Here is a 25,561-nt window from a genome sequence, read left to right on the forward strand (position 1 = left end):
CTCAGTTCGTCTATTTTTTTTTTTTTTTGCCCTTAATTCATGTGGGGTGGGGAGTGATGTACCAACCACAAAGAAGAGTCTTCCATGAGATTTTTTAACCAACTTCAAGCTGTTTGGAAATCGGATGAACACTCTTCCTGATCAGAACTAAAAACGCCGAAAACGCAAACAGCGTACAGGTGCAAAAATTGAAAAACAGTGCCGATAGTTAAAGATCGCCAAGATGCAAATTGTGACGTATTGATTTTCGAAATTTGAATTTTATGAAGTTATGATGTCATGAGCACGTTTATTTATCCATCAGTAGCAGTTCTATTATTAATAAACACAATAAATGCTTACGCCAGGTTATAGAGAGGGCTGGAATATTTCGGCCGACTCGTGAAAAAAAAATCGTTGTTCTACCCCCTTTTCTCTCAGTTTTGTAGCCAATGAACAGGCTCCCAAGTGGGGTATAGGCCGATTTTTCCTTTCCCCACTTAGGAGCCTGTTCACAGGCTATCAGTTTTGGAGATTTTCCTCTCTGCCTCGCAGCTGAGGACTAGCACCAGTTACACGCGTGTAATGACGATTTTTTAAGCCCATACATTTCACCAATAAGGTGCCACAAACACTGTAAAACAGAGTGTTACATAACACCATCCCTAAAAATCCCCTGGCAACACTGTTATTCTGTAGTTCAAAGCTGCAAGGCTTTGCTAAATTTGAGCCCCCCCCCCCCCCCCCCCCCCCGCCCAACCTCAACGCAAATAACAAATCTAACGACAGCATTATAAAAGAATGTTTATGGAGAATCTTTAATGCCATCATATTGCAACGAAAGCTTAGCAAGCCAGCCATCGTTTTGACATTTACTTTTTGATGTTATAAACTGGCTTCAAGGATCGTTTCCTTTCATCAGGTTATTTCTAAGCAACAGTAAAAAGTTCCCATCCATTTCAAATTACCACCATTAGAACTACACTTTTCTAGAGTTACACATGAGCCTGTTGAAATCTTCAAAGGCTATTGCTCCATTCTCTTACTCCTCGCAATCAATTTTGAGAGAAAAGAAATAATCCTACAATGCAATGCTGTTGTTTAGTCGTGCACTGGATGCCACCATGTTAACGTTAACTACTATCAGCTCCTGGCTTAAAACAGCTTACTGTAAAAACCTAAAGCAAGAATGAAGCAAGCATTCTCTCTATTCGCGGGATAAGAACTTTACAGCATCTCAGTCTACTTGTCCCTAATTGCCCTACAAGCACTTGGATGATTTTCTATTGTAAACTCTTCACTTTATATTGAAGACCAAACTGCTATATCTGTAAAATGTGTTGTTATCCCCAATTTTTTTAATAACTTTCAATAACCCTCGCGAAGGTCTGTTTGTCCCGCAGTCATAAACTGCGCAATAATATCTTTGAATTATTAGGCACCGTCCTAAAGAAACCCGAGTCTCTCGGACCATCCCGTGATGCGCGAAACTTGTGCGCAGTAGCAAAAGGAAGCCTCGCCCTTCACGTTCAGATAAGTCTTTACTAGAAACAAAGGGCGCAAAGGAGCATTTGTTTTGCAAGTGAGCCACGTTATGCTTCTCAGCAGAAAAACATTAAGATGGCAGCATCCAAAGCAGAATTACAAGCCATGTTACACTGCAATTTGCCTTGCAACTATAAAAGGTGCACAAGTGACCGAAAGGTTACAAGACAAACTGCAGGATGCTTGCTACAGCAGCAAGGTATCCTGCAATGTTGCAAAACATAGAAGACTGGTCCACTTTTCACGCAATGATTAACCGTTTAAGCTCCAATATAAACATACTTATTCTCCTTACTGTTCTCCTTATTTTTCTTGTGGAACTAGTCAGGAGAATTTGTTAAAACATCACTACGACCTTAAGTCTTTGGTGATCATTTCATTTTTTCTCATTAGCTGAATGCTTGATCAGGTTGTGATTTTGTGGAGAAATTGTACGCTTGTCACTATTTGGGCTTAATGGGTCAACCATTATGAAAAAAAATGCTGCCATCCACTTGGAAAAGTGGACTAGTCTTTTCCGTTCACAGTGTTGTAGGATAAGTTTCGCTGTACAACATTTCTTCTGCAAATTTTTTCACAAACCACTTATGAGCATTCCATTGCAAGCTGTAACTGCCTCGTGTGTACAAAGTTTCAAGAAATGTAGACAGTTTCCCCTTTCTGATGAATATCATACATAGCATGCAAACGTTTTGTATCTATATTTTGACAAAGCACTTCCCAACAGTGCTTGGACAAATTCTTCAACATGTCTGACACTACAGCTATATTACTATACAATATATATCTCAAGGAAAATGCTATGGGACAATAAATCCTCTATTTCGTCCCTGGGAGTTCTGATGGCCTTTGAGGGCGGGAGGGTGGGGGGTTAAAGGGAGGGAGGGAGAAGGGGGAGGGGGCCTAATTGAATCGGTGGCACAGTGCTTGTAATTCACCCTAACATCAAATTTGAGATTATTTAAAATTCTTAACAGTCATCTGACTTTGAAAAGAATGTCTTGCAAAAATTTGTTCAGACACATAGTATGGCATACTAACAGTATGGTATCCTAATAAAAGGCAAAAGGTACATTCTTGTAGCCGGTGGTGAGGTCTCTGAACGGGACAAGTTGTAATGGAGGGGTTTAAATAATTCTACTTCTAACATAAGCAATTAATTAACGTTTAAGCTCTATCAGTGATCAGCATCAAATTTCTCCTTGTAATATCAATGCTTATTCAACCCCTGAGGTCATGGAATTAAGGATATGATCACTGAAGGTGAATTTTCTTGATATTTTAATAACTTCTCCCCATAATTTTTTAAGAAAAGTATGGGCACAAGATAGGAGAATTTGTTCTTTGATATTAGGGGTTAAAGGGTTAATTGAAACATATAAAAGAGTTTAACATACAGTAGAGGCAGGGAATAAAATAGAGGATTTGAAGTAAATTAAATGGGACAAGCTTGTTCAGAAAATTAACTCGCGCATCAAAAAAGCTCAATAATTATCAAAGGATAGTGTTACAAAGCAATTCACTTATATTCTGCACAACTAAAGTTGTAACTTGAAAGGTATCAGGGCGTAGGAAACTTAGAAACCAGTAAGGGAGGGTGGGTGGAGAAATCTACCATCTACCCCAACCCTCCCCACCCTCTTATGATCTTCTAGAGTTCCTTCCATTCCACATCTCAACACTTCACAACTGCCCCCAAACAGCTGTGATTGCGCAGTGAAAACCAGCCATAAAAGGAAAGACCCAAGATCTCAGATCCTGCATTAATCCATACATCATCTAGCCACCAACAGAAAAATCCCGCTTATGCACTGCACTTTCATACGGCCATTCAAACACACCAAAGTTACATAAATTCCACTGCATCCATCTTCATTTTTTCTTGTAACATCTTCATTCCAATGATGCAAGTTAAATAGGGATAATAAACTTCTTCCATAACAATACTTGAATTGTTCATTTTCTTTGACTGCTCATGACTTGCTAAAGACCAGCCAAATTACAAACCCAACCAGCAAAGTCTACTTGTGTTGTCTCTGATTTCTTCACAAAAGGATGGTTCTATGGAAAAATGGAAATAACATTACCTTCAAGACAGCAAAGTACTGTCAAACCTTGATTATGACCTCAGAGATGCATCATGGTTATACTTTAGAAAAAACTGGGGTTTGAAAAAGTTGAAATGAAAGAGCTTGGTGCATAACCATTCTCATTATCTGAAACCAAGTAGCTTTAAGTGAATAAGTGATCGATCATCACAGTTATATACACAACAAGCAGTTGCAAAAGGAAAGCCTGAAAAAATCCAGGCTTGAACAGGATTCAAACCCATGGTAATTTTTTTCAGGCTTTCTTTTCACAGCTGCTTAAGTTGCATATATAACTGCAGTGATCATTCACTTATTCATTCTTTCTTGCACAGTTCAAATGTATGAATTTTCATATATTCACTTTCATAGCTTTAACTAGTTGCTTCAACATGCTACCTATGTAATAAATACTATCATTTGTATGTTCTGCATGGTTGTTTTGGTAGCGTAAATGCACACTTACATGTTCAAGGCAAATGTTATTTATATTGTATTCAAGTATATTAAAATTATATTAAAATGTTTGTTGCATATTTCTCCAAGACCAAACAAGTTCTGTAATCAAGGTTTGACAGTGCCCTAGAGAGTGGTAAGAATGACAGTGATGATGCTAGTGATCACAATGATGATGATGATGATGATGTTAAATCAGTCTTCTTTTACAAGGTCAAAACTAAAAGTCTCACAACTGACAAACCTTCATGGCTGCTCATTTCTGAAGAGGAAAGGAACCCATTACGAAATCGCGCCCATTGAAACACGTCGCCCGATAAAAGTGGGGTACCATGATGCTTTGCAAGCATTACAAAGCGTGCCGCTGGTGGCGGTATCTTTTGTCTCGCAGCATGAATCCTCAAGAGTGTTCGTTTATTTTTTTTGCACAAGAAGAAGGAGTTTACGTAAGGAAACGGTAGCGGCGCCCTTTGAAAGGAGCGTATTAAAGTTCTAACATCGAATGTGGTTGATTTGGGATCCTATAAATCAAAATTTTCGCTTGGAATCGCAGTATATTGCCGTAAAAACACGCTTCGTTGATTGAAAATTACATTTGCTTGATTCCCCTGTGCCGCTCGATTATGCAAATTACTTTCAATTCACTGGAGACAGTGATTATCTGTTTTACTCCCTTTTTATCGCAATGATAGCATACATAATGCCCATTCTTATTGGGAACTGTCGTTTGTCATCGAATAACCTAAAAATCATCGCTTCCTTGATAGCGCAGGGCAAATTTTTATTTATTTTAGTTTAGTCGCGCAACTTCTGCTGATAAACTTCGCCTTTCGTTCTTTTGTGTTGCGTTATTTTTCTATTGTGTTTCAATGAATAGATGCGTTCCGCGAATTGTCACATTAACAATACCATACACAAAAGACTGCTGTGATTGACGTCCAAAATAAAGCTCATTTGCATTTTACGAGCGACGTGTTTCAATGGGCGCGATTTCGTAATGCTGAACACTCTTAAAAAAAAACTCTGGGGGCATGCCCAGAACAAGTTACTGGGGAGCAGGGTTGGCGCAGTGGTTGAGCACTCGCCTTCCACCAATGTGGCCCGGGTTCGATTCCCGGACTTGGCGTCATAAGTGGGCTGAGTTTGTTGGTTCTCTACTCTGCTCCGAGAGGTTTTTCTCCGGGCACTCCGGTTTTCCCCTCTCCTCAAAAACCAACATTTGATTTGTAATTATTTGATTTGTGAATATTAGCTTTCTTGGATTGTAAAGCACCTTTGATCATTTAGATGTTAAAGGGCGCTATATAAGTATTAAAAAAAAAATTTTAAGTTCGGATGCTCTACCACTGAGCTACAAGAGAGTCGTGGAAGCTAGGCCAATAATAAGTAAAGTAATCGGAAGTTCATAGGTTCAACTCATGTTGGGGGAACACCGTATTTTGTTTTTCCGAGTATGCCTGTGTCACTGACTGAAAAATACCTCTATCATTTATTAATCAGGTTTAAAACATGACACCACATTTCTTTCACATATTGATTCCCATGAAATGGAATGCAAAACATGTGGTGCATTAGTTTTATTTGCCTGCAAAGTAGACCATTTTCTGCAGCTGTTTAAATGAACTTTGATTCATATTTTCCAGTTGTAAGATTGCTTCCTTGAACATTTTAGTTTGTATCACATGTAATGAAGAGAAATGCTATTTTCCCAGATTTCCACATCAATCTGCTCATAATTTGGTAGCAGTTCAAATATTCTGTCCTCCAAACACTTTTATAAATGCCTACAAGCCCTTTAATTTGCCAAGTGGGCAATAAAGTGCAAACATAACTGTTACAAATCACTGAGAAAAAGAATTTAAATTTCACTTTATTACAAAAAAAAATTAAGCCAGTAGGATTCCGAGGGCCTGCAAATATTCTGCCCTTAATATCGGTAAATACACACAGGCACTTTGAAATGTTACATTACAAACAGAAACAGTTTGAAACAAAACATTGCAGAGTGTTCACAGCAAATCATGACCCTATCTAATAAAAAAAAAAAAATACGTACCATTAATGACTTGAGGTCTGCTCTCTCTGAAGGATTCTTTACAAGACTAAAACAAATAAAATTATCATTTTAACTTATCACAACTTACATCACAATGCTGAGAGTTGTTCTGGGTGCTATCTAAAAATCATGCAGGAATTTTAAAGCCGGCAATTCATTTCATAAAGAACACAAACAATTTCTCCCGTCATTAAGACTGTAATTATATATAAATATATAAAAAAAAAACATGTTAAATAATTGTACTCTACACCTTACTTTATCTCAGATAAAGACAGCAACATGACCTACCATTTGTTGACAAACTCACAAAACTCCGCTGAAAAGTGATCTGATGGCAGCTTTGGGGGAGGCTACAAAAAAAGAAAAAAAGGAAAGGTTCATTTTAACCCTTTCCCGTCCGAGGGAAATGGCAAATTTTTCTAAATCGCTAACTATGAGCTGGGAGACCACATGTGATATACCATTTAACAGGTATTTTCTGGGGTGTGCTATAAATCACACCAACAGAGATGGAGGAGGTCACATAATAGAGTGAAAAAAGTCCAAAACGAAAGAAGAAAAACATTGAAAATTTTCTCATTCGTTGTACATACTGGGTATGCCCCTAAACTATAGCTTAATGTACAGCTCTCAGTGTATTGCTTGTTGTAAGATATCAACCGGACCTTTAACGTACAAAGAAAAAAAAATCCAAAAGTTTGAGGGGTGGTAAATCAAGTCTCATATGGGAGGGGGGCATGATTTTATGCCTTCAATTTATAGATCTTTCAAAGATCTTTTGGTTGTGCAAATTTCACACAAATTGACCAAATACTGAGCTCATAATTGCATCTTGTGCCATATGGCACTCTTGGTCGGGAAAGGGTTAAAAGAACTCACTGGCTTCTTTGCATCCAAATCTAATTTGACTCTTTAAAATCTCCACATCAACAAACAAATCCTGTACAAGATTCTGGTAGAAATTAACCAAGGAATAAAACCAACACGCTTAGTCACAATATATTTGTTTTTACACTTCAATAAGCTTTTCTTGCAACAGACCACTACAAACTTACTTCATTGACAATGTAGTCCAGCAGTTCAAATATTGCCATGGGTCTGGCAGCATCATTATTCACACCACCTTGCGGCCTTGTTCCAGGAGGAAGCCTCATACGAGGTGATGGAAAATTTGAATTTTTTTCAAGTTCATTTTCCTCTGGTGGTGGAATTGGATATCTGCCAATCGCCATTTCAACCAGTGACAAGCCAAAACTCCAAATGTCTGATAGAACTGAGTAATTGGCTCCTTGAAGTCTTTCAGGCTGAAAAAAGATGTCTTTTAGTTTCAAAAAAGTGACACAAATTTCAGAATACCAGAATCCTGTTTTCTGGGTCAGAGCTTCATATATTTTTATCCACAACAGGAAAATGTGAACCCTGTTTTACAGACACCCATTTAACATGGAGTTGTCGTTATTAACTGAAGTTTAACCTTAGTACTGACGCATGAACTTTACATAAAATTACTATAGTCAACACACTTTATTTTATGGCGATATTGTTAATTATTGTGGTCTCAATTATGTCTGTGATAATTGTGATAACAAGGTTTTGCTGAACATGAAAAGAAATATTAATTGATCAAACCATTTTTCATTTTATCATATCATTCATTTATATTGAAAATGATTTACTTGCAGAAGCTTGAACAAGTAGTGTCAACTATACCCCCAAAACCCTGCAAATGTGGACACTATGAAATAGCAGGACCAGATTTGCTTGCAGACTGCACATGATCTCTGCTGAGCCTTTCTTTGTGGAGTTAAAAAAGGCTCTGCTAGCAGGATGGTCCATTGGCACACTAATGTTGGGCACAACAAGAAAGAACTTGCATTTCAACATTCCTAAACAGTACACAGCCAGTGACATCTAAGAGAATTTGCTTTAGATAGAAGCCAAACAACACAAACAAAAAAAGAATCTAACTGCATTGCACTTACTCACTTACTATTGTTCCAGAAATACCCATACTCCCCCCATAGGTTTTTTAGTTTGAGATCAACACACCCCCCACCCTACCCACTTCAGAAATTTTGGCTCACCGCTTCGAAATTTCCAACAATCTCCAACAGGGTGGTTTTCAATATTTTCTGGAACTGCACGTTTTAACTCAAACCCAAAACACAGTAACTCAAACAACTCGCTTACATAATGGTTAAGTAGTTGGCTTACCGACATGTATGATCTTGTTCCAACAAAAGAATTTGCCATTGAGTCAATTAACTGGCCACTGACTCCAAAGTCACACAGCTTAATCTCACCACGGGAGTTAACTAATATGTTTGATGGTTTCACATCTGTCAAGCAACATTAAAATGGTCATTTTTTATATCATAACAAATCTGCAGTCACTCTAATTAAATTTCAAAGTTTAATTCTGGGAACAATTCACAAAACAGGAGATAACTCCTAAAACTGTAGCTGCAATCTCTAAAAGCCATTCTCTGTCTTTTCCCCCAGCACGTCTCAAATCACACCACAACAAACAATTCCAGAATAATAGTATCCCTGCTCCAAAATCATGTTTTATTTCTAGATTTTGGGTGAAAGCAAATTACATTATTTTGAAAGGAACTGAACATCTATCCAGTAGATCTCAAGATAAAAAAATACCTAATTCTTTAATCATGATCACACAAATAGCTAACTGCTGGCGGGAATTTTTCAAACTGCTTGCTGCTCTGCAGTGGTTTAGTTCCAGGTGCTTGTTGTTTGTAATTAAACAAATTTTGATCAATGTTTGCACTCACTAAACAATGCATTGGTTAGATGTTGGCAGTGACCACTGTATACACCATCAAAGCTACAAGGTACTTGTGGCATCCTATTTTCTCGTTTGTGTCACTGCAAAAGGAAATTTCCAAACAGTGCTCATATGAATGTTTTAATTACACTTGCCTCTGTGGATTATTTTGTGGTTATCTCTGAGGTAGCTCAGTCCTTTAAGAACCTGTAAAATAACAAAATATTGTTGTTGATACTTAAAAATTTTTGAAGGGAGATAATGTATAATTTACATCATCATAAGTTTGTACAAGTTATGTTGAAAGCATTAATTTGCTATTTTTAACTTCGATCATTGCTTTGTTCAGAAATTTGTTTTAACCAATCATAACCATTTTAACCAATTTCTACCCAGATCTGAGCAGGAATTATGTCATCAGTACAGAATTTGTGCAGTCATTACTCAGGCATCACTTTTCCAGGGAGACCAGCGCTGGCACTGTGAAACAATGACTGTTTACGCAAGCTACCTCTTACTAGAAAAACATACAACAAAATAAAATATGGAACTAAATTTCTAATCGTGATAACCAGTGTCTGTACCAAAGTAGAACTTATTTGGAGCAATCTCAGTAGTGTTACATCAAAACCTTCTTCTAATTGGTACTTACGGCAACAGTAATTTTTCCCAGAATGTCCTCAGGTAGTTGATCAGCCTTTTTCAATATCTGATCGAGTGAGCCACCATCCTGAAAACAATTTTCAATTATCTTTATACCAAAAGCACAAAATTTGATAGACTGTTTGCAATTTTTGACTAGGTCAAAACTGCAATTTTAATTTTCTCCAAAACAGATTTCATCCCAGTTCTCCCTGGTAATGTATTTTATGGGGAGGTTCTGCCCAAAGGGGGTGCCATCGTTTTGGAGGTATATTACAAAAGGGTAGGGATTTCATGAGCTGAAATATCAAAAAAGGTAAAAAAAAAATGTCATTAAGGTTCAAGTAAAAGGACGTTATCTCAAACAGACCAACCAAAAAAAGATGTAGTGTTTCTTCTGTAGATGTGTGAAAGAGGCAGCATTTTCCATGGAAGGCACACGAAAGGGTTATTTCTTCTCTCAAACATGGTATTAGAAGGGGAAGGGTTTGGAACTGGGTGCAGATCCTCTCGGTATAAACATTCCAGGAAACCTCCCGTGCCCATCCCCTGAGTATAACAACCCTGACCTTGAATCTGAGGCAAATTTATGTGTCAGGCAGGTTTTTAGATAGAAATAAACTGAAAATTTCACTTATGTCCAGAAATGCACCTAACCCTAATTTTGGGTACTTTATATAAGACAGAGCTTTTTGCCATTTTCATATGACTTCAAGTTTGACAGAATTATTTGTGTTTTAGTAAGAATTTAGGGCAGGAGACACTTTGTGATGTCTATCATACAGTTCATGCATCTCATTAGCGTGCATTTCTGGACATATCTCCACCATGTACAGATAACAGAATACTAATGGATGGTCCCCTTGACAAGTGCCAGTTTTACTTCCTCTCAACTCTCAATGTCAAGTATTTTCAATGTTCATTAACAGCAAAACAGGTATCCAACCAAACACAAGGCCAGAAGTTCAGCACCTGACAATTTCTTTTTGACAATTTGGGACACCTTCCTACTGACCAAACATTCCAGAAATTTCAGCAGTGGATTTTTTATAGAGTAGAACTGTATGTGTGTGTGTTTTTTTAATGGAATTCCCAGTCTAACTTGCAATGTTTTCTTAACTACACAAATTTAATACTGGAAAATTTCTATATTCCACTTTCCAATTTGAAACTGGCCTCAGTTTCACTGGCAATAGTTGTTCAAAGTGTGTTGGTTTTCCTCGTCTTGTTGCATCTGAATGAAATTGGGCATGAATGAAACGGGTTTTTTTTTCTGTTGAGCGCAGTCACCTAACAAGTGCTGCTGCAATCAGCTGGAATTTTCCTTAAATTTTCAGCAATTTAAACCAGCATTTTTGTTCCATTGGAATGTTGTTGTATTGTTACCTATGAACATCACCCAAAAATCTTGGTTAAACAACCAGCAATTTCTACAATTAGGAATATTGCAAAGCAAACTTTACTTTTCCAACAGAGAAATTAAACGGGAAACATGAGCATGGGACGTTGTTTTCGACTCAGACGCCGCACACAACATGCTCATCAAAACAGCTGTAGTAATTTTAAAAATCTCTAAGATCAACAAGGGATCCATGAGATACAAGATATAAAATATTCATTATCATTATTTGATTTACTTGTTCTTAGAGAGACCACAAGCTTCACCTGTGCTTAACAATTATGTACCTAGAAATATCACCTTAGTTATGCATTTTAGGACTGTTGGCAATAACAATATCATCAAAATCACTTTGCTAACATCCTTTTTCCCAGTTGTGGAGGAAAACTGGATATCTGTATTCATGTTATTACTCTAACTAAAATGAGCAACATTTGCAAACGTCTGCTTGCTTGGTAAGAAAGCAAATGTCTTCTTAATTAACTCCAATACCTTGGATGGAAAGCTGACAAACAAAGACCTATAAATGTGATGTTATTAAGCAATAACAATTGCCAAGATTTACATCCTAGTTTGCCAAATTACAAGCACTTATTTTGACAACATTCTTCTATTAACAGCTGCCAGCCAACACTTCACTGCTCTAAGAAAACTATTTGAAAATGTCTGAGTCTTGGATACTAACGGTTACAGTAGAGAAAATTGTCAAAAAAAGAACATTAAACAAGCTACCAACCTAAATTAACCCTTTCATTATTTGACTGGATCTACCAATTTATTTTAAACACTTCAGGGTGGCCATGTAAGGTTTTTGAGAAATGTATTTTCATGGAGATCTTCTAAAATCCAAATATGTGCCATCAGCAGGATGCAAAAGCCTCCAATATCTTGCATAAATACTCTTGTTTTGCATACTACCTTGGCAACTTCAAACTGGAAATGTTACCAATCACAATGAAGCACAAAGAAGTGAGAGATATGTGAAGTAGACTGTACACTATTTTTGGTATGCAAATTACACATTCTGCAGGTGTGGAGGCAAAAAAGCTATTTCAAACCAAGCCCTTGCACAAAAACAATCCCAAATGTAGGAGATCAATATCTAAATTATAGCAAAGCTGATACAAAGTACTACTTCAGCAGTGGAAAAATTCTTTAGGGTCTGAGGAAAAATGGATTGTAGCTAAACCAAACCCAGATAATAATTAAATCAATAATGAAATAATCTTGTTTGCAAGGGTAATGTTCCAGTAAGCACAATCCACAATATTCCATCATGAATCGAGCAACATTATGAAATGATTACCACAGATTGGGGAAAAATGCAATCAAACCGGCCCTTGCAATTTTTTCAAAACCAAACAGGATGAATAAAAGACGACTTGTTTCAGTTGAAATGGGGCCTGAAACGACAACTGAAAACATCAAATTTACATTTTGGAGACAATCAAGGGACAAAGGTCTAAAACGAGAGAAACAGCCATCAAACTCCGAGGGCAGTAAACCGAATGTGTACTTTCCAAGCACATCTCGAGAAGAAATCAAACGCTGCAAAACGAAATCTCTCCCATCTATGACTTAAGATACGGGCATTTCATCTGGCATGAATTATCAAAGCATGTCTATGATGCGCTGCAAAAGCGACCTTACTGCACACACCAGTCTGCAATTTGCGTTCCGGCCGACGTGGGCCAAATAACAAGTAAATAATTTATATCTCAACTGCCATCCAACGAGCGCGATTTGCTTTTACGTATTTCCTATAACAGACGAATAAATGCTACATCATGCATAGCTAGTCAGTGTTTTCCTATGGGGAAGTACACAATAAACAACAATTACATTCGCTAATAACGAAACGTTGTCTTTACCATGTGTTCCATACAAATAGAGATTTCTCCGTCACTGTAGAAGGCTCCGTAGAATCCCACAATGTATGGAGAGTTGCAATCGTGTAAAACTTTCAGTTCTCTAATAATCTGGTTACGAATGGACGGCTTGATTTCCAAGTGAATTAGCTGTGGATGAAAAGAGACATGAGTTCTTTGAAAAAATGTACAAAAATAGCACACAAATTCCAGGAGGTCGTACGTAAAACTCCTCAAAATATAGGTGCGACACGGCACTTTACCGTTTTTAAGCGAGAAAAGAAACTATTTTCTTGAACAAACTCAGGAGAATTAAATGCACACAAGATCGCGTTATTATCAAAGTGAAAATATATTCTACTGGGATTTTAATTGGGTTCCAAACATCCTGCCTAGCGAGCTCACCTTTCGAGCCATAATAAGACCGCTCGGTTTGTGCAAGACCTTGGTTACAACGCCGCCATTCCCAGCTCCTAATTCTGCCAATTTATCGAAATCCTCAGCGTTCAGTTCTCCAATTTTTCTCTTCTCGGCTAGAAACGCCTCCAACCTCTCGCGCTGTAAGGAGTCGAGTTCAAGTTCGTCGAATTTCTTTCGTATCTCTTCGACTTTTTGCATGCCTATCCCAGCCGCGTCGTTACTGCAGGACAAGAAAAACAACATAGCACACAATGGGCAGTTAACATCGCGGAGCGTAACTTATTTGACGCAGATTTGAGCTTGGAAACAGAAAGAAAACAACAAAAAGCGGCCTTGTACTCACGGCTGCACGGGCTCTGGCGTGGAAGGTGCTATCGTCAATTTCAATTTATTCTTCGGTTTGGACATTACGGCTGTAGCAATGACACGGTGCTCACAGTCCAGGAGAAATTTCAATAGTATACTTCCTTTGTTTCACATAAACATTCCGCATTGCACAACGGAAGCGTGTTTTGCAGATCAGACCATGTATCAATTTTTCTGCACAGGATCTTGTCGTCAGATGTACCCAGGAGTCGAGCACCAAAGGCAAATGTATCGTCGCTCAAAGCGGCCTGGGCGACCGTGAATCGTGAAACAGACAATAATATTTTTCAAGCTCCAGTTTGTAGTTAGAGCCCGCGGTGAACTTGGTCAGTAACAAATCGCTCGATTTTTGCGTGACATAAATTCACAAATTTAATTTTCTTTGGTCGAACATTATACATTTATTTTCCAGAATAATACAATAAAATTAAGGAATATGTATGGTCTGAAGTGAATCACATTGAATGAAAGTTATGGACTTAGAAAATTGACAACATTTGCACGATGGATCTTAGTCGATATTTTAGGTCATTTTAGGCCATCCGCGATGCAAAATAAGTCACGTTCATACAGACAAATAATCCCAACAACAGCTGGATATAACAGTCGAGCTCAGCAACAGATCCAAGCATGCATGCACAGTCTTCGCGAATTAGCACATAACTTTTTTTCCGATTTACATACATTTCTTGGTTCAGCATCTCAGGTTAAGCTTTCAGGGTAGGTCGTTCTGAGCCGAAAAAGCGGTTGACCAAGAAAATAAAACTGAAAAAGAAAAGGAACAAAAGAAAAGGGATGGGAGGGAAGACTCTCAACAGAAAAACCCTGTTACTCATCTTCAGTTGCCTCTGATCATGATAAAACAAATATAGGGCTAAGGATTTGTTATCGTTTTGCTCATTAAAACTTTTGCTTTTTGACGTTCTCGTTGCCGTTGCCGTCGTGATTTCGTCCCTATAAGACGTTTGAATTTAATAGTGGTTGTACAAAAGGAATGATTTGCAGAATTAAGTTGCACGTTTTCTGTAGGCTTAGCGTGCCCAATCTGAATTTCATGGTGCGTGACTCGTTATCGCACCAGCCAGCTTATAGAGGTTCCTCTTTGTCTCCTTTGGTTTCTTCTTATATTTTCCGCTAGCGCTTCTGTTTCTTCACCCCGGGTTGAAAGAATACTAGAAGCGGCAAAAACATGAGGAGAATGCAGGAGAAAAAAGAAACAGCCTAGCAGGATACGGAACGTAACTTGTCATGATTTCACTCTTCAATCTGCCTGCAAGCCAATGTTTTTCGCATTAATTTATTAAGTCAAAAAGCATTTTGACTGGTTGTAAATTTAGTTGAAGTCAAGGTAATGGTATATGGCAAAAACTTACGGCTTCTTTTCAAAGGAGTTGTTTTTCCACCAGATTCGTGAATCAAGTTCTGGAGCCGTGGACTAAAGCGTAAACTTATAACTTTTTTAAGGTTTATTGATCCAACCTGTTTTGACCAATGACAATCGATACTGGGGCACCAACGAGAACATTAAACCGGCAAAAGCTAAGAGTTAAAATCATTTTATCAGGGAAATTCAGTTTGTACAGGTTGCCTTTTCGGATTCTTTAGCTGAAAATTTAAGCATAAATCGCAAAAAATTTTACAAGGAGTCTTATTTCCCGGATTTCGATTATTTGCGAGCTGCTATTGGCCGGGAAAATACTTGCTCACTTTACTTCGCACTTTTAAACAACGTGTTTGCCACTCTGAAAACTAAAGGGATTGTAGTTCAGTTTTTAGTGCCACAAGGGTTTGAGAAAATATTTCGCGAAATCAAACGCCAATAGTTGTTCTTCACAATGCGATAACTTTTTCTGAGGCGGCCGAGGTTTTCCGAACAGATACATTCCACCAAAAAGAACCGTTGGGAGCCCCTGTTCCTTATAAGACAAATTAATAAACTAGTTACGCTTAACTTATTTCAATCAGTCTTCAACCTCAGCTAGATTCAAAATGTCTACTTACTGTTATCAGTTATCTTTCCTTTCCTAAAACGCAAAAACAGGTAGATGTTCCAGAAAATAGCCAACCAGAATTTCGGAAAGACGCGATAGAGAGAAAACTGTTTTGAAAGGACTGCAAGTCAACAAACATGGCGACCACGAAATCTTGTCTTTGTTTGAAGTTTTCATTCTGACTAAAAAATTTTGACATGTCATTTTTTTCAGTCGTATTGCAGTTATCCTGTTGTCCTAGCATCAAACTTTAACTCCGAGGACTTTATACAACTTCGGAGCGTCTAATTAATGATTAATTAATATTTAATGCTATTCACATTAATTTTTGACACCTCCCCTAATGAAAAAGAAACGAAAAATCCCTTAAAAGCCCTTAAATGCGGCTGATCTAACAAGAAGACCTGAGAAGCCCTTCATTTTAGCTACACATTCAATAACTCACCCTCTCCATGCGGTTACCCGTTTACAGGCAAATGATTGAAAATCTCGTTGAAGAAACACAAATACCAAACATGTCGCTCATCAATCACTTCTTGTTTGTTCTGATCCGTGTGATTGCAGTCTGTTTCCTCGGGCGTCAGGCTTTTTGTTATAAAAGTGGCGCGTAAAAAAACCTCGTTATTGCATCGCGAAAGTCTTTTTTCCCGAAGCAAATTTGTTTTCTATCGATCGTTTTTGAGTCAGTTGTGGATTATGTCTGCTGTTGCAAGGCCAAAGTCAAGATCACGTTCCAGATCTAAATCTCGTTCCAGATCAAGATCCCGATCAAGGTCGCGATCGAAGAGTCCCGGTGCGCGAAAGATGGCGAAGAGTCGAAAACCGAGAGCAAAGAAGTCTACTGCTGCTGCCCATCCGCCGTACATCGCCATGGTTTCTCAAGCGATAACAGCAATGAAAGATAGAGGCGGCTCGTCCAGGCAAGCCATTGAAAAGTACATCAAAGCGAACTTCAAAGTAACGGGTGACATCTCGACTCATCTGAGGATGGCCTTGAAAAGAGGAGTTGCCTCAGGGAAGCTAATGCATACCAAAGGAACCGGTGCCTCGGGATCCTTCAAGGTCAACAAGGCTGCAGTCACACCAAAGAAAAAGTCAAAGAAGAAGCCAGCTGCTAAAAAGCCCAGGAAGAAGGCCGCGACGCCCAAGAAGAAAGCAGCAAAGAAAACCGGCGCCAAGAAAGCTACGAAGAAGAAGTCCGCGGCGAAAAAGAAGGGCAAGTCACCGGCAAAGAAGAAGAAGAAGACTACCAAGAAACCTAAAGCTAAAACGGCTGCAAAGAAGCGAACAAAGAGCCCGAAGACACGAGCTACGCCAAAAAAGAAGACAGCCAAGAAACCCAAAGCAGCGGCCAAGAAGAAGTAAACTGAGCACCTTCTAAGAAAACAACACAACACAACAAAACGGCTTCTTTAGAAGCCACCAAATAAAAAGAAAGCAATGACCAATAACTCTCACAATTTTTTTTTTATTTCTTAATTTCCGTTCTCCTTTACAAACCTCTTTTTCTCAGGAATAAAACTAATGATTTTTCCGAGGCTTTTTTTTTTTTTATCTCAAAAGTCAACATTGGCCACGCCCTTAAAAATATACAGAGGAACCAAGAGATGGCCGATACCAGTTTTTTTAAATCGATCCGGTACTAGTACGATATTTACCGATATCAGGCACTTTTTCGATACATAGATACCGATATTGTGACGTCATCATCCAAGACTTTGATGTTATCATAGCCTGTGAACAGGCTACGGTTGGGGATAGGACGAAAGGAAACACCGCGAGCGAAGCGAGCCGGGGGATCACTTCACTCGGCTCGCTTCGCTCGCGGCCTTTTCCTTCGCCTTTTCCTCTTCGCCCTCACAGGCTAATGTTATCACCTCGCTGCACTCTAAAGACACTCTTTATAGTCTGTGAACACACACAACCCCCAGCAACAGTGAATCAACTCTAATTTTGTGATTATTTCCTTCGAGCTCTGTGCAACTGCTCATACAATCAGGCAAAACAATTGGTTTTCGGCACTAAAATAGCCCTCAAATATTTCAAGTGAGCGGTCACGTGAACAGTATTTATAGCCGGATCAAAACAGCCGACATTTCTCGCAAATATCGTTATTTTTCAAGGAAATCTCATTGTCAATTATATCGAGTATTTAGCATCGATTTCGACCCAGCCTAGAGGAACTGAGGCTAGATTCTAGATAAATGGCAAGGTGGCGAGAGAGCCTCTTCCTTTTTTTACGTCATACTTGAAATATGCCGAAGTTGTCAGTCTTGATGAATACGGGTCCGTAATTCTCCCTAGGCCAGAAATCAATCAATAGCGAAAACATCCTGTCTCAATTTTCAGAGGAATTTCACACTCAAAATAAGGAATCAGTACGTAACCTCTAAAGAGGCCTTCACACGACAAATTTTTGTTGGCCAACTTGTGTTTGATTTTGCATACATCCGTTTTACGTCACGCTTGAAATATACGGAAGTTGATCTTGATAAATATGGGTACGTTATTTTCCCCAGGCCGGAAATCAATCAATAGCGAGAACATCCTGCCTCAATTTTCAGAGGAATTTCACACGCAAAATTCGGAATCAGTACGTAAACTCCAACAGGGCTTATATTCTTTCAAAGGACATTTTTAGGGTCCAGGGTCTTATTTGCTTCTTTCAGTCGGAGAGCTTATTATTGGAGAGACCTCTGCGTTTTAAAAACTGGATTGGATTTAACAATTAAAACAGCTTGAACCACTCAACGCTTTAATTAAATAAAAGCTACAACAGGATTTTGTTATTTTTGCTCCAAACTTGAAATAAAAAGAGGCCATCATTCTCGTTCTTGAAAAACGAAGAGGTTTTTTTTTGTAAGAAAAACGATTTTGAGTGCCATGTATTCGGAATTTTACACAATTTTGACAATAGTTTTTATTAATCCGAAACAGACTATAGATATGGCTTTATTGAATTTGCTAGTTTATTGAAAACTGAGCACTTTCCGCTACCCTTTTAATTACTATAGCAGAGGTTTCTTTCTGGCAAGTCTCGATCTTTTAGCATGTACGAAGTCGTTCGCGTCACCTCTCAGTAGTATTTCGCATAGTCTTCCTCGGGGAAGTAAACAAGCCGACTACGCGAAATACTAGAGACGCAAACGACTTCGTACATGCTAAAAGACTTGCTAGAAAGAAACCTCTGCTAGCAGGGTACAGAGCGGATAACGTTATCCAGCGGATAAGTCGCTATCAAGCAGACAAAAAGTATTGGTTGGAGTATATCTTACCCGCTGGATACTGGCGATTTGTCCACTGGATAGAGTTATCCATTCTTTGAACAACTGGGGTCAGTAAAATTCATACCAGAGCTCCTGTTTTGGTATATTTACGTGGCACCCTTCCTCCTCTCGTCACCTATGGCATGCTCTAAGCTCGACCGCTTCATTCCACCACTCTACTGATAGAAGAGCTCCCGCCGAGAATAGAACACATATAGCCAAAATAGAAAAAAATGCACTTTGGCCACAATGGTGCTGGGTCGGGTGGGTGGTGGCGGTGGTTGGGGGAGGGGGGGCCTTAACCTTTGGGTGTGGCAAGTTTCTCAGGGGTTAAAAATCTTATCCATTTCAGACCAACAGTGACGTAATTTACAATGCAGTGCACTTTTCCCTTTCTACTTTGATTAGTTTATGACAACAAACCTGTCATCTTTATCGACAAATTCTCACGGTGTCCAAGGGTGAATAGAAAGACGAGAGAATGAGGCCAAGCTGTTTGACCAAAGGAAAATTCTATCATAAAACCCTAACCAAAGAGTCTACCAAAGTCTTTCCTCCAAATAAAGTCCACCAGAAAATTTTGGACCCCAAGACCCCAGTCACTAATTTCAAACCCAGAAATGGTCTTTGTACATTGCTGTCGCTAATACACCTGCGGTGAGTTGCATAAAATTTAACGTCGGGCGTAACTGCTAACGCCAGACCTTCATCCCGGTCACATTTAGTATGTTAACGTCTGATAGCATTTTAACACGCCCGCCGTTAAGTTTTATGCAACTTGTCCCTGGTCCCCTTGGGATACTAGACCTGCAGGAGCTTGAGCCGTGTACGATAGCCTTACGACAAAGCAGCCTTTATGACCCACCCCATTATGTTTCAGTCGTATGCAGAGTTGCCCTTGCCTCAACCGATCAAATAAATACCAGTTATATCTGGGTTCAATTTAGCAGGAACCAGTTGGAAGTCAAAAACCAGTTACAGCAAAGAGCAGAAATATATCAAAATTCCACCTTTGCAAACCACAGAAACACAAAGATGTTTAAATCAAATAAAATCAACCAAGTTTATTTTCAGATACATGTTGAACAATTTCAATTCCGTGTAGTAAATAAATTCATGCATTATTGTACAATGTCGTTCTCATTTTTAAATACAATTCAAAGGAACTCCCACCAATCCTTCCTATGGGGCGAGCTGACGTTGATACTGGAATAACAGGATGTGCTTGGGAAGTAATCAATACTTGCTAAATCAAGTCAAATTTGTAAGACTTTTGCACTGTTATCAGCTAGCCTTAGTTTTTGAATTTGTCATCCCCACACTGCTCTTGTTATTCACTAGTCAAGAGTTGCTAAAGTTTTGCTATCTGAATGAGATATATCCTAGCTCCATTTAAGCTAAGGACAGCTTCTTTCCAGTCAGTCAAATCTAGTCCCTAAATTGTTTTACACTGGGGAAACTTCCACTTAGCCGAAATTTGTGATTGGAAATTCCAAAACTCCTCATGTCAAATAAAAAGGGGTTTCGTTTTTACATCTGGGAGAAGAACCTTGCTTTCAGTTTCATTGGCAGATCAAAAAATGCATGCAATTGCACAAAAAGATAACCAAAGGGGAGGAAAAATCTGCGCAAATGGAACAAAATTTTGGTTTGGACGGAAAAGTGGAGAACCTCTGAAGGTTGTCCATTTGTCCTGGAAAATTTCTACTTATATGTTATCTGGCAGAACCAGAAATTTTTTGACAAAATGGAAAGCAACCTAGTTTCCAACTCTAATGATAACATAAAACAAAACTGGGTGATGTTGTATCAATATTGTAATAATTACAATATTGATACAACATCACCCAAATAAATTATTTATCTTCAGTGTTACACTTTTAGTGAAGTTTTCAATCAAGTATTGTGAAATCAAAACTAAAGTAATAAAAAATAATAATTATTATTACAGAGAGACACTATCACCTATTTTTAACATCACATTAAATAGCCAAAACATGTTTGAATCAAACAGAATGGAAATGTTAAAATAGTGGTTCTGTTTTGTTAAAAATAATCACTCTTTTAATATACAGAAACTATTATGGCTGCAGATGACCAGGATGGAAATGCATACAACTTGTGTTGGGAAATTATGAGAAAACCAATAATGGTTTATTCTACCTTAAAGAAATCACAGGTGATCCCTGTAGTACCAGGTGCATTAGGAACCATTCAAGAAGGCTTCAGGAAAGTGTCATTGGAGTGAACACAACAGCTGGGCTAATTCAGATGTCAGCGCTGTTGGGATCAGATATGATTATAAGAAATGTTCTTGAATGGTAGAAACAATAATTGTTGCTTGGCACTCTAGTAAACACCAGTTAAGACCTGTCGCTGTGAAAATCCCGAATAATAATGCAACAAAATATAGCTACAATTATTTAAGTTCAATTTTGAATTTTGTAGTAACAGAAAAAATACACTTATTTAAGATATGTAAAGTGCATATTATATTATACAAGTTATAAAAAAACATTGATCAGTGTAAAAATTCTTTGGCAAAGAGCAAAAATCATGAGCGATATTTAACTTAAATACCAAACAAAAGATAAGGGAAAGTTGGCAGACCTTGTTTTTAACCTTTCTAGGTGTCTTGATGACCAAGTGACATCATTCAAAAGACAGTAAGGGATTGTACCAGATGGCAATAAAAACAAAAACAATGGTTTCCACAACACTAAGGAATGACCATGAATTGCTTCACAAACAGGTTGCTCACCAGAGACCAAGATTGTAACACATGTATGGTTGCCTGTTCTCATCTGAGTAGAGCAGCTGTACACAGGACACCCACATGTACAGCTGCCTGTTGAGTAAAGCAGCAGTACACAGGACACCCACATGTACTAAGATTCCTTTGGCTGTTTAGAGGATACCAACTTGCATGTAACATTTCCATACTAAATAAAATAATTTCAGGCACTTGTCGACATTAAACAAATTACAATAAAATAATACAAACCATACACATTAGTATATTCCTTTAGGTGAGGTATCATGACAGCAAGAGTAGCAGATTGCTGCATTATTATGTACAATTTAGCTCCCTCAAAATTACTCATAAAAATGAACCTTTTTTTTTTACTTTTATTATAATTAAGTATGTATTGTATTTCCCCCCAGGAATAATGTTGGGGCCAATAATAAATTGTTGAAGTGACTGTTGAATAACCAGAATGTTAAATAGTTTCCACACCTCTTTTTTTTTTTTTTTTCTGGTTTTGGGCATTTGTATTCCAGCCCACCTCCCTAAGTTTTCTTTTAGCTTGAACTAGAAGGAAATCAATAAGTTAAATAAAGTTTTTCTTGTCTTGAAAAGGTAAAACTCTCAATTTCTTAACAACGTTGCCTTGAAATCTTGTCAGAATTTGAACAATTTCAACAGCTTTTCTTTGATTGTCATCTACCAATACACAAATTTAATCTGACTCTTTTGAAGGAAAGAGGTAGCATGTTTTTGGTAACCACTATAAACATACCACATCTAAGTGTGCTTCTATCTACAAGTGTTCCAAACTTTATGAATTACAAATGCAACAATCATCTCCCTTATCAGCTGCTGTTATGAGTGTTCCCTATGACACAATGAAGCTGGATTGTTCTGACGATTGAGAGAGATCTCATTCTATCAACACCTTAATTTCTTCATTGCCTCCCTGCTTTTGCAATTGACTCTGAAGATGACTCCCACCAGGGTTTGAGCCAGGCCACGCCATTGTGCCAATCCCGCACTGCAATTGAAATTGTCCCTTAAAAAAATGGCCCAGGGGACAATTTGTCCCCTTCAAAATTTAGGGAAAAAACTCGAAAGGAAGCAGACACAAAAGGAATAATTCAGTACAGAAATTGCAAGCTGAGCAGAATGTGGAAAGTAAGCTTATATTTTATCACACGTTCTCCATTCAAAGTTCATTCTCAAGTCATGTTTCAGTCACGCTCTACTGAACATGTGCGTCTCATGCTCAACCAAGCGTGGTGAACGCACCTGACAATCTTCAACACAATCTTCGAAACATCCAAAACGTGTTCGAACAATACAGAGCTCCCAATCGAAGCTAGACTGAATCAGAGAAAAATGAAACAGAAGAAGAACAATGTATTAATCAGGAAGAAACGGATGAGGATCAAAGGAAACCAAAAAAATCACAAACTTTCCGGAAAACTTGGTTGCAAGATTACACATGATTGCGCTATGAGAAAGAGGCGATGTTCTGCTATTTTTGTCGGAAATCAAAGAAGACAAACCCCTTTGCATCGGCGGAAGGATGTACAAATTTTAGAACCTCAACTCTGCAAAGACATAAAGACTGTAAAGAACATGAGGATGCTGGTACTAATGCGGCTGGCTGTGAAAGAGGTTTTAGCACACAGAATCGAATTAAGAATGTTTTGAGAAACAGACTGAAAGCGGAGAGGTTGGATGTGCTCATGACCATTGACATTGAGGGGCCACCTTCCAAGGACTTTGACTTTTCTACAGCCCTTGATGTTTGGGCTAGAACCAACAGAAGAATTAGTACATACACGTCTACCAGTAATTAAGAAAGGAATTGAAGTCTACAAGGGGATGCCGAGGCGAGATGCTGCTGTCAAATGTTTTGAAGTATAAAGCATAGTCATTGATCCTCTGTTTAAATATGACGAGAAAAAAAAGTCTTGACAGCAACAACTCAACTTTTCTTGTTTGTATCACTGTTCTTGTATTACAAGGATCAGCTAGAAAAATGTTTTTGTTGGTTTGCCTGGATCAATGTAAAAAAAATGTTGAATAAAAATTGTCTGTCCCCCTAAAAATAAGAATGTCCCCAAAATTTTAGCCAAGGGGACAGATTGTCCCCCAGTGATCAAATCCTAGCTCAAACCCTGTACCACTCAGGTTGTTGAAACGTCAGTCACCTCAAACAGTCCTTTTCAGGACAACACTAACCCAGATGATCACAATTTACATCTACTACTTATTATCTGGTATTCTGTTTATACGTGTAAATAAAAATGATACTAATATTGTTTTTAGTACTACAATGATAACAGCCCTCTTTGTTGCTATGTAGAGCGATTCAATTAATGGTCAGAAAATAACACTTTCATCAGTGGTCCTAATTTTCAAGTCATCTTACTCATGTTCTGGAACTGTAACCAATGCATCTTCAGTACTTCGCATCAGTGATACATTCTTGGGCTTTTCTCGGTGGGTATTGACAGCAGGGACCTTCAAGTCAAACTGTTCAACACGACAACCATATGCCACAGGGGTTAGCTTCACCACAGTGTGTAAAGGCACCCGTAAGTATGGCAGCTCTTCAGAACTATGATCCAGGAAGTACGCCAAGAGGCATCGCGCCACAGCTTGGTGACAAATGACAAGGACATTGTGCTGTCTCTCTAGCTCCATAATGACAGGTTCTAAACGGGCAACAAGATCTTCATAGGACTCCCCCCTTGCATACCTGTAATGGAATTTATCCTCATCTCTTCTGGCAAAGTCCTCTGGGTGTTCCTCCTGTATTTCTTCATACGTCATACCCTCGCATACTCCGGCGTCAATTTCATTAATGGCCTTCCACTGTTCAATAGGTCGTTCAATAAACTTTGCTGTTTGATTGGTTCGCTTCATTTCACTTGTCCAAACTTTAAGATCAGCTGGCATTTCATCTTTAACAAACTTTCCCAGTACTTTGCTGTACTCCCATCCCCTCGGAGATAGATCCGAATCACCACCAATCCTCCCCTGCTGGTTCATCATGCTCTCCCCATGTCTGGAAAGGTAGATCGATCTGGGGGTGATATGCAGATTCATAATGTAATACACTATTCTACTCTGCAGGTAACCTTCTACCCTGTTCATAAGAAATCTTTTACCACCGTCTATCACCTTCAGGAAAGGCAAGTCGTGATCATGATCCAAAGAGATCGGTTCATAAAAGTTATTATAATGACTGATTCTCGCCTTGAAGTCTTGACAAGCTTCATCGGGGTTCACCCCTTGGTAATCTGGGGAGTTCACTTTCACCTCTAGGATATTCGATTGAATGATTTCATCATCATCGCAGACGGATTCCACAAAAAACCCTGTAAAGCCATTGGCTTCCATATGATCTCTGACTTTCTTTCTCCTCGCTCGGGTGGTGTTTGTGGCGTCGAAGATGCCGACCTGTCCTTTGCCTTTCAACCATTGTGTAATGTCTTCCAAAGCGAGTTCGGCGCACCTCTCACGTACACTCATCCCGTCTGTGTTGTTGGGGTCGAAAAACGAGTGCTTGCAGTGAGCGCCAGCCATTTGGCGACGGTATTCGCCCAGGTTGAACACCTTAGTGTTGACGCCAATCCAGTTGAGATATCTAGTGAGTTTTCTGGAGATGTAAGTTTTGCCTCTTGCTGGTAAACCCACCATCACTATACAAGTCGGGATGTGAACTATTGGAGGACACGAGGCAGGGTAAAGAGAACGATTCATCTTGGGACACTTGGAAATCACGAGAAAATTGATCGGAGTATTTAACAAGTGGAAAAGTCTCTGATGGGCGTTGAACTCGTCTTTACGGTTAGTTTGATATGACGTAATACAGTTTTCTTTGAGTTATTCGGTCCAAAGTTTTCTGAGGAACACAAAGATCGCGAGCTTTCCATGTAAATTGGATCGAAAATTGCGTAATCCA

At 38.6% G+C, this 25,561-nt stretch overlaps 4 protein-coding genes across 6 annotated transcripts in view; 2 read left to right on the forward strand and 2 right to left on the reverse strand.

The window, feature by feature from the left end:
• LOC146468317 (large ribosomal subunit protein uL22-like) overlaps window positions 1-25,561 on the forward strand; it is a 75,464-nt gene that overhangs the window by 15,865 nt on the left and 34,038 nt on the right. The gene's annotated exons all lie outside the window — the stretch shown is intronic.
• Window positions 3,028-16,136, reverse strand: LOC146468318 (dual specificity mitogen-activated protein kinase kinase 1-like). 3 transcript variants are annotated; one of them, XM_085125125.1, is made up of 10 exons: window positions 13,584-13,830; window positions 13,226-13,460; window positions 12,824-12,970; window positions 9,564-9,641; window positions 9,067-9,118; window positions 8,341-8,465; window positions 7,182-7,430; window positions 6,415-6,476; window positions 6,124-6,169; window positions 3,028-3,585 (listed from the first exon to the last, which is right to left on the reverse strand). In XM_085125125.1, exons 1-10 carry the CDS (start codon window positions 13,646-13,648, stop codon window positions 3,508-3,510), a joined length of 1,137 nt encoding a protein of 378 aa, XP_084981251.1. In that variant the 5' UTR covers window positions 13,649-13,830; the 3' UTR covers window positions 3,028-3,507. The 3 variants fall into 3 exon arrangements, with proteins under 3 accessions (XP_084981251.1, XP_084981253.1, XP_084981252.1); XM_085125127.1 differs by lacking the exon at window positions 13,584-13,830 and adding an exon at window positions 16,043-16,136 and having other exon boundaries at window positions 3,360-3,585; XM_085125126.1 differs by lacking the exon at window positions 13,584-13,830 and adding an exon at window positions 15,608-15,738 and having other exon boundaries at window positions 3,360-3,585.
• LOC146468319 (histone H5-like) lies at window positions 16,202-17,110 on the forward strand. The gene has a single exon (XM_085125128.1). The coding sequence runs from the start codon at window positions 16,294-16,296 to the stop codon at window positions 16,960-16,962; it is 669 nt and encodes a 222-aa protein (XP_084981254.1). The 5' UTR covers window positions 16,202-16,293; the 3' UTR covers window positions 16,963-17,110.
• LOC146468320 (6-phosphofructo-2-kinase/fructose-2,6-bisphosphatase 4-like) lies at window positions 22,947-25,519 on the reverse strand. Its single transcript, XM_085124757.1, has one exon. It carries the CDS (start codon window positions 25,357-25,359, stop codon window positions 24,019-24,021), a length of 1,341 nt encoding a protein of 446 aa, XP_084980883.1. The 5' UTR covers window positions 25,360-25,519; the 3' UTR covers window positions 22,947-24,018.

This window comes from Pavona decussata, unplaced genomic scaffold, assembly GCF_977016875.1.
Source record: "Pavona decussata unplaced genomic scaffold, jaPavDecu1.1 SCAFFOLD_133, whole genome shotgun sequence".
Taxonomy (NCBI): Eukaryota; Metazoa; Cnidaria; class Anthozoa; order Scleractinia; family Agariciidae; genus Pavona; species Pavona decussata.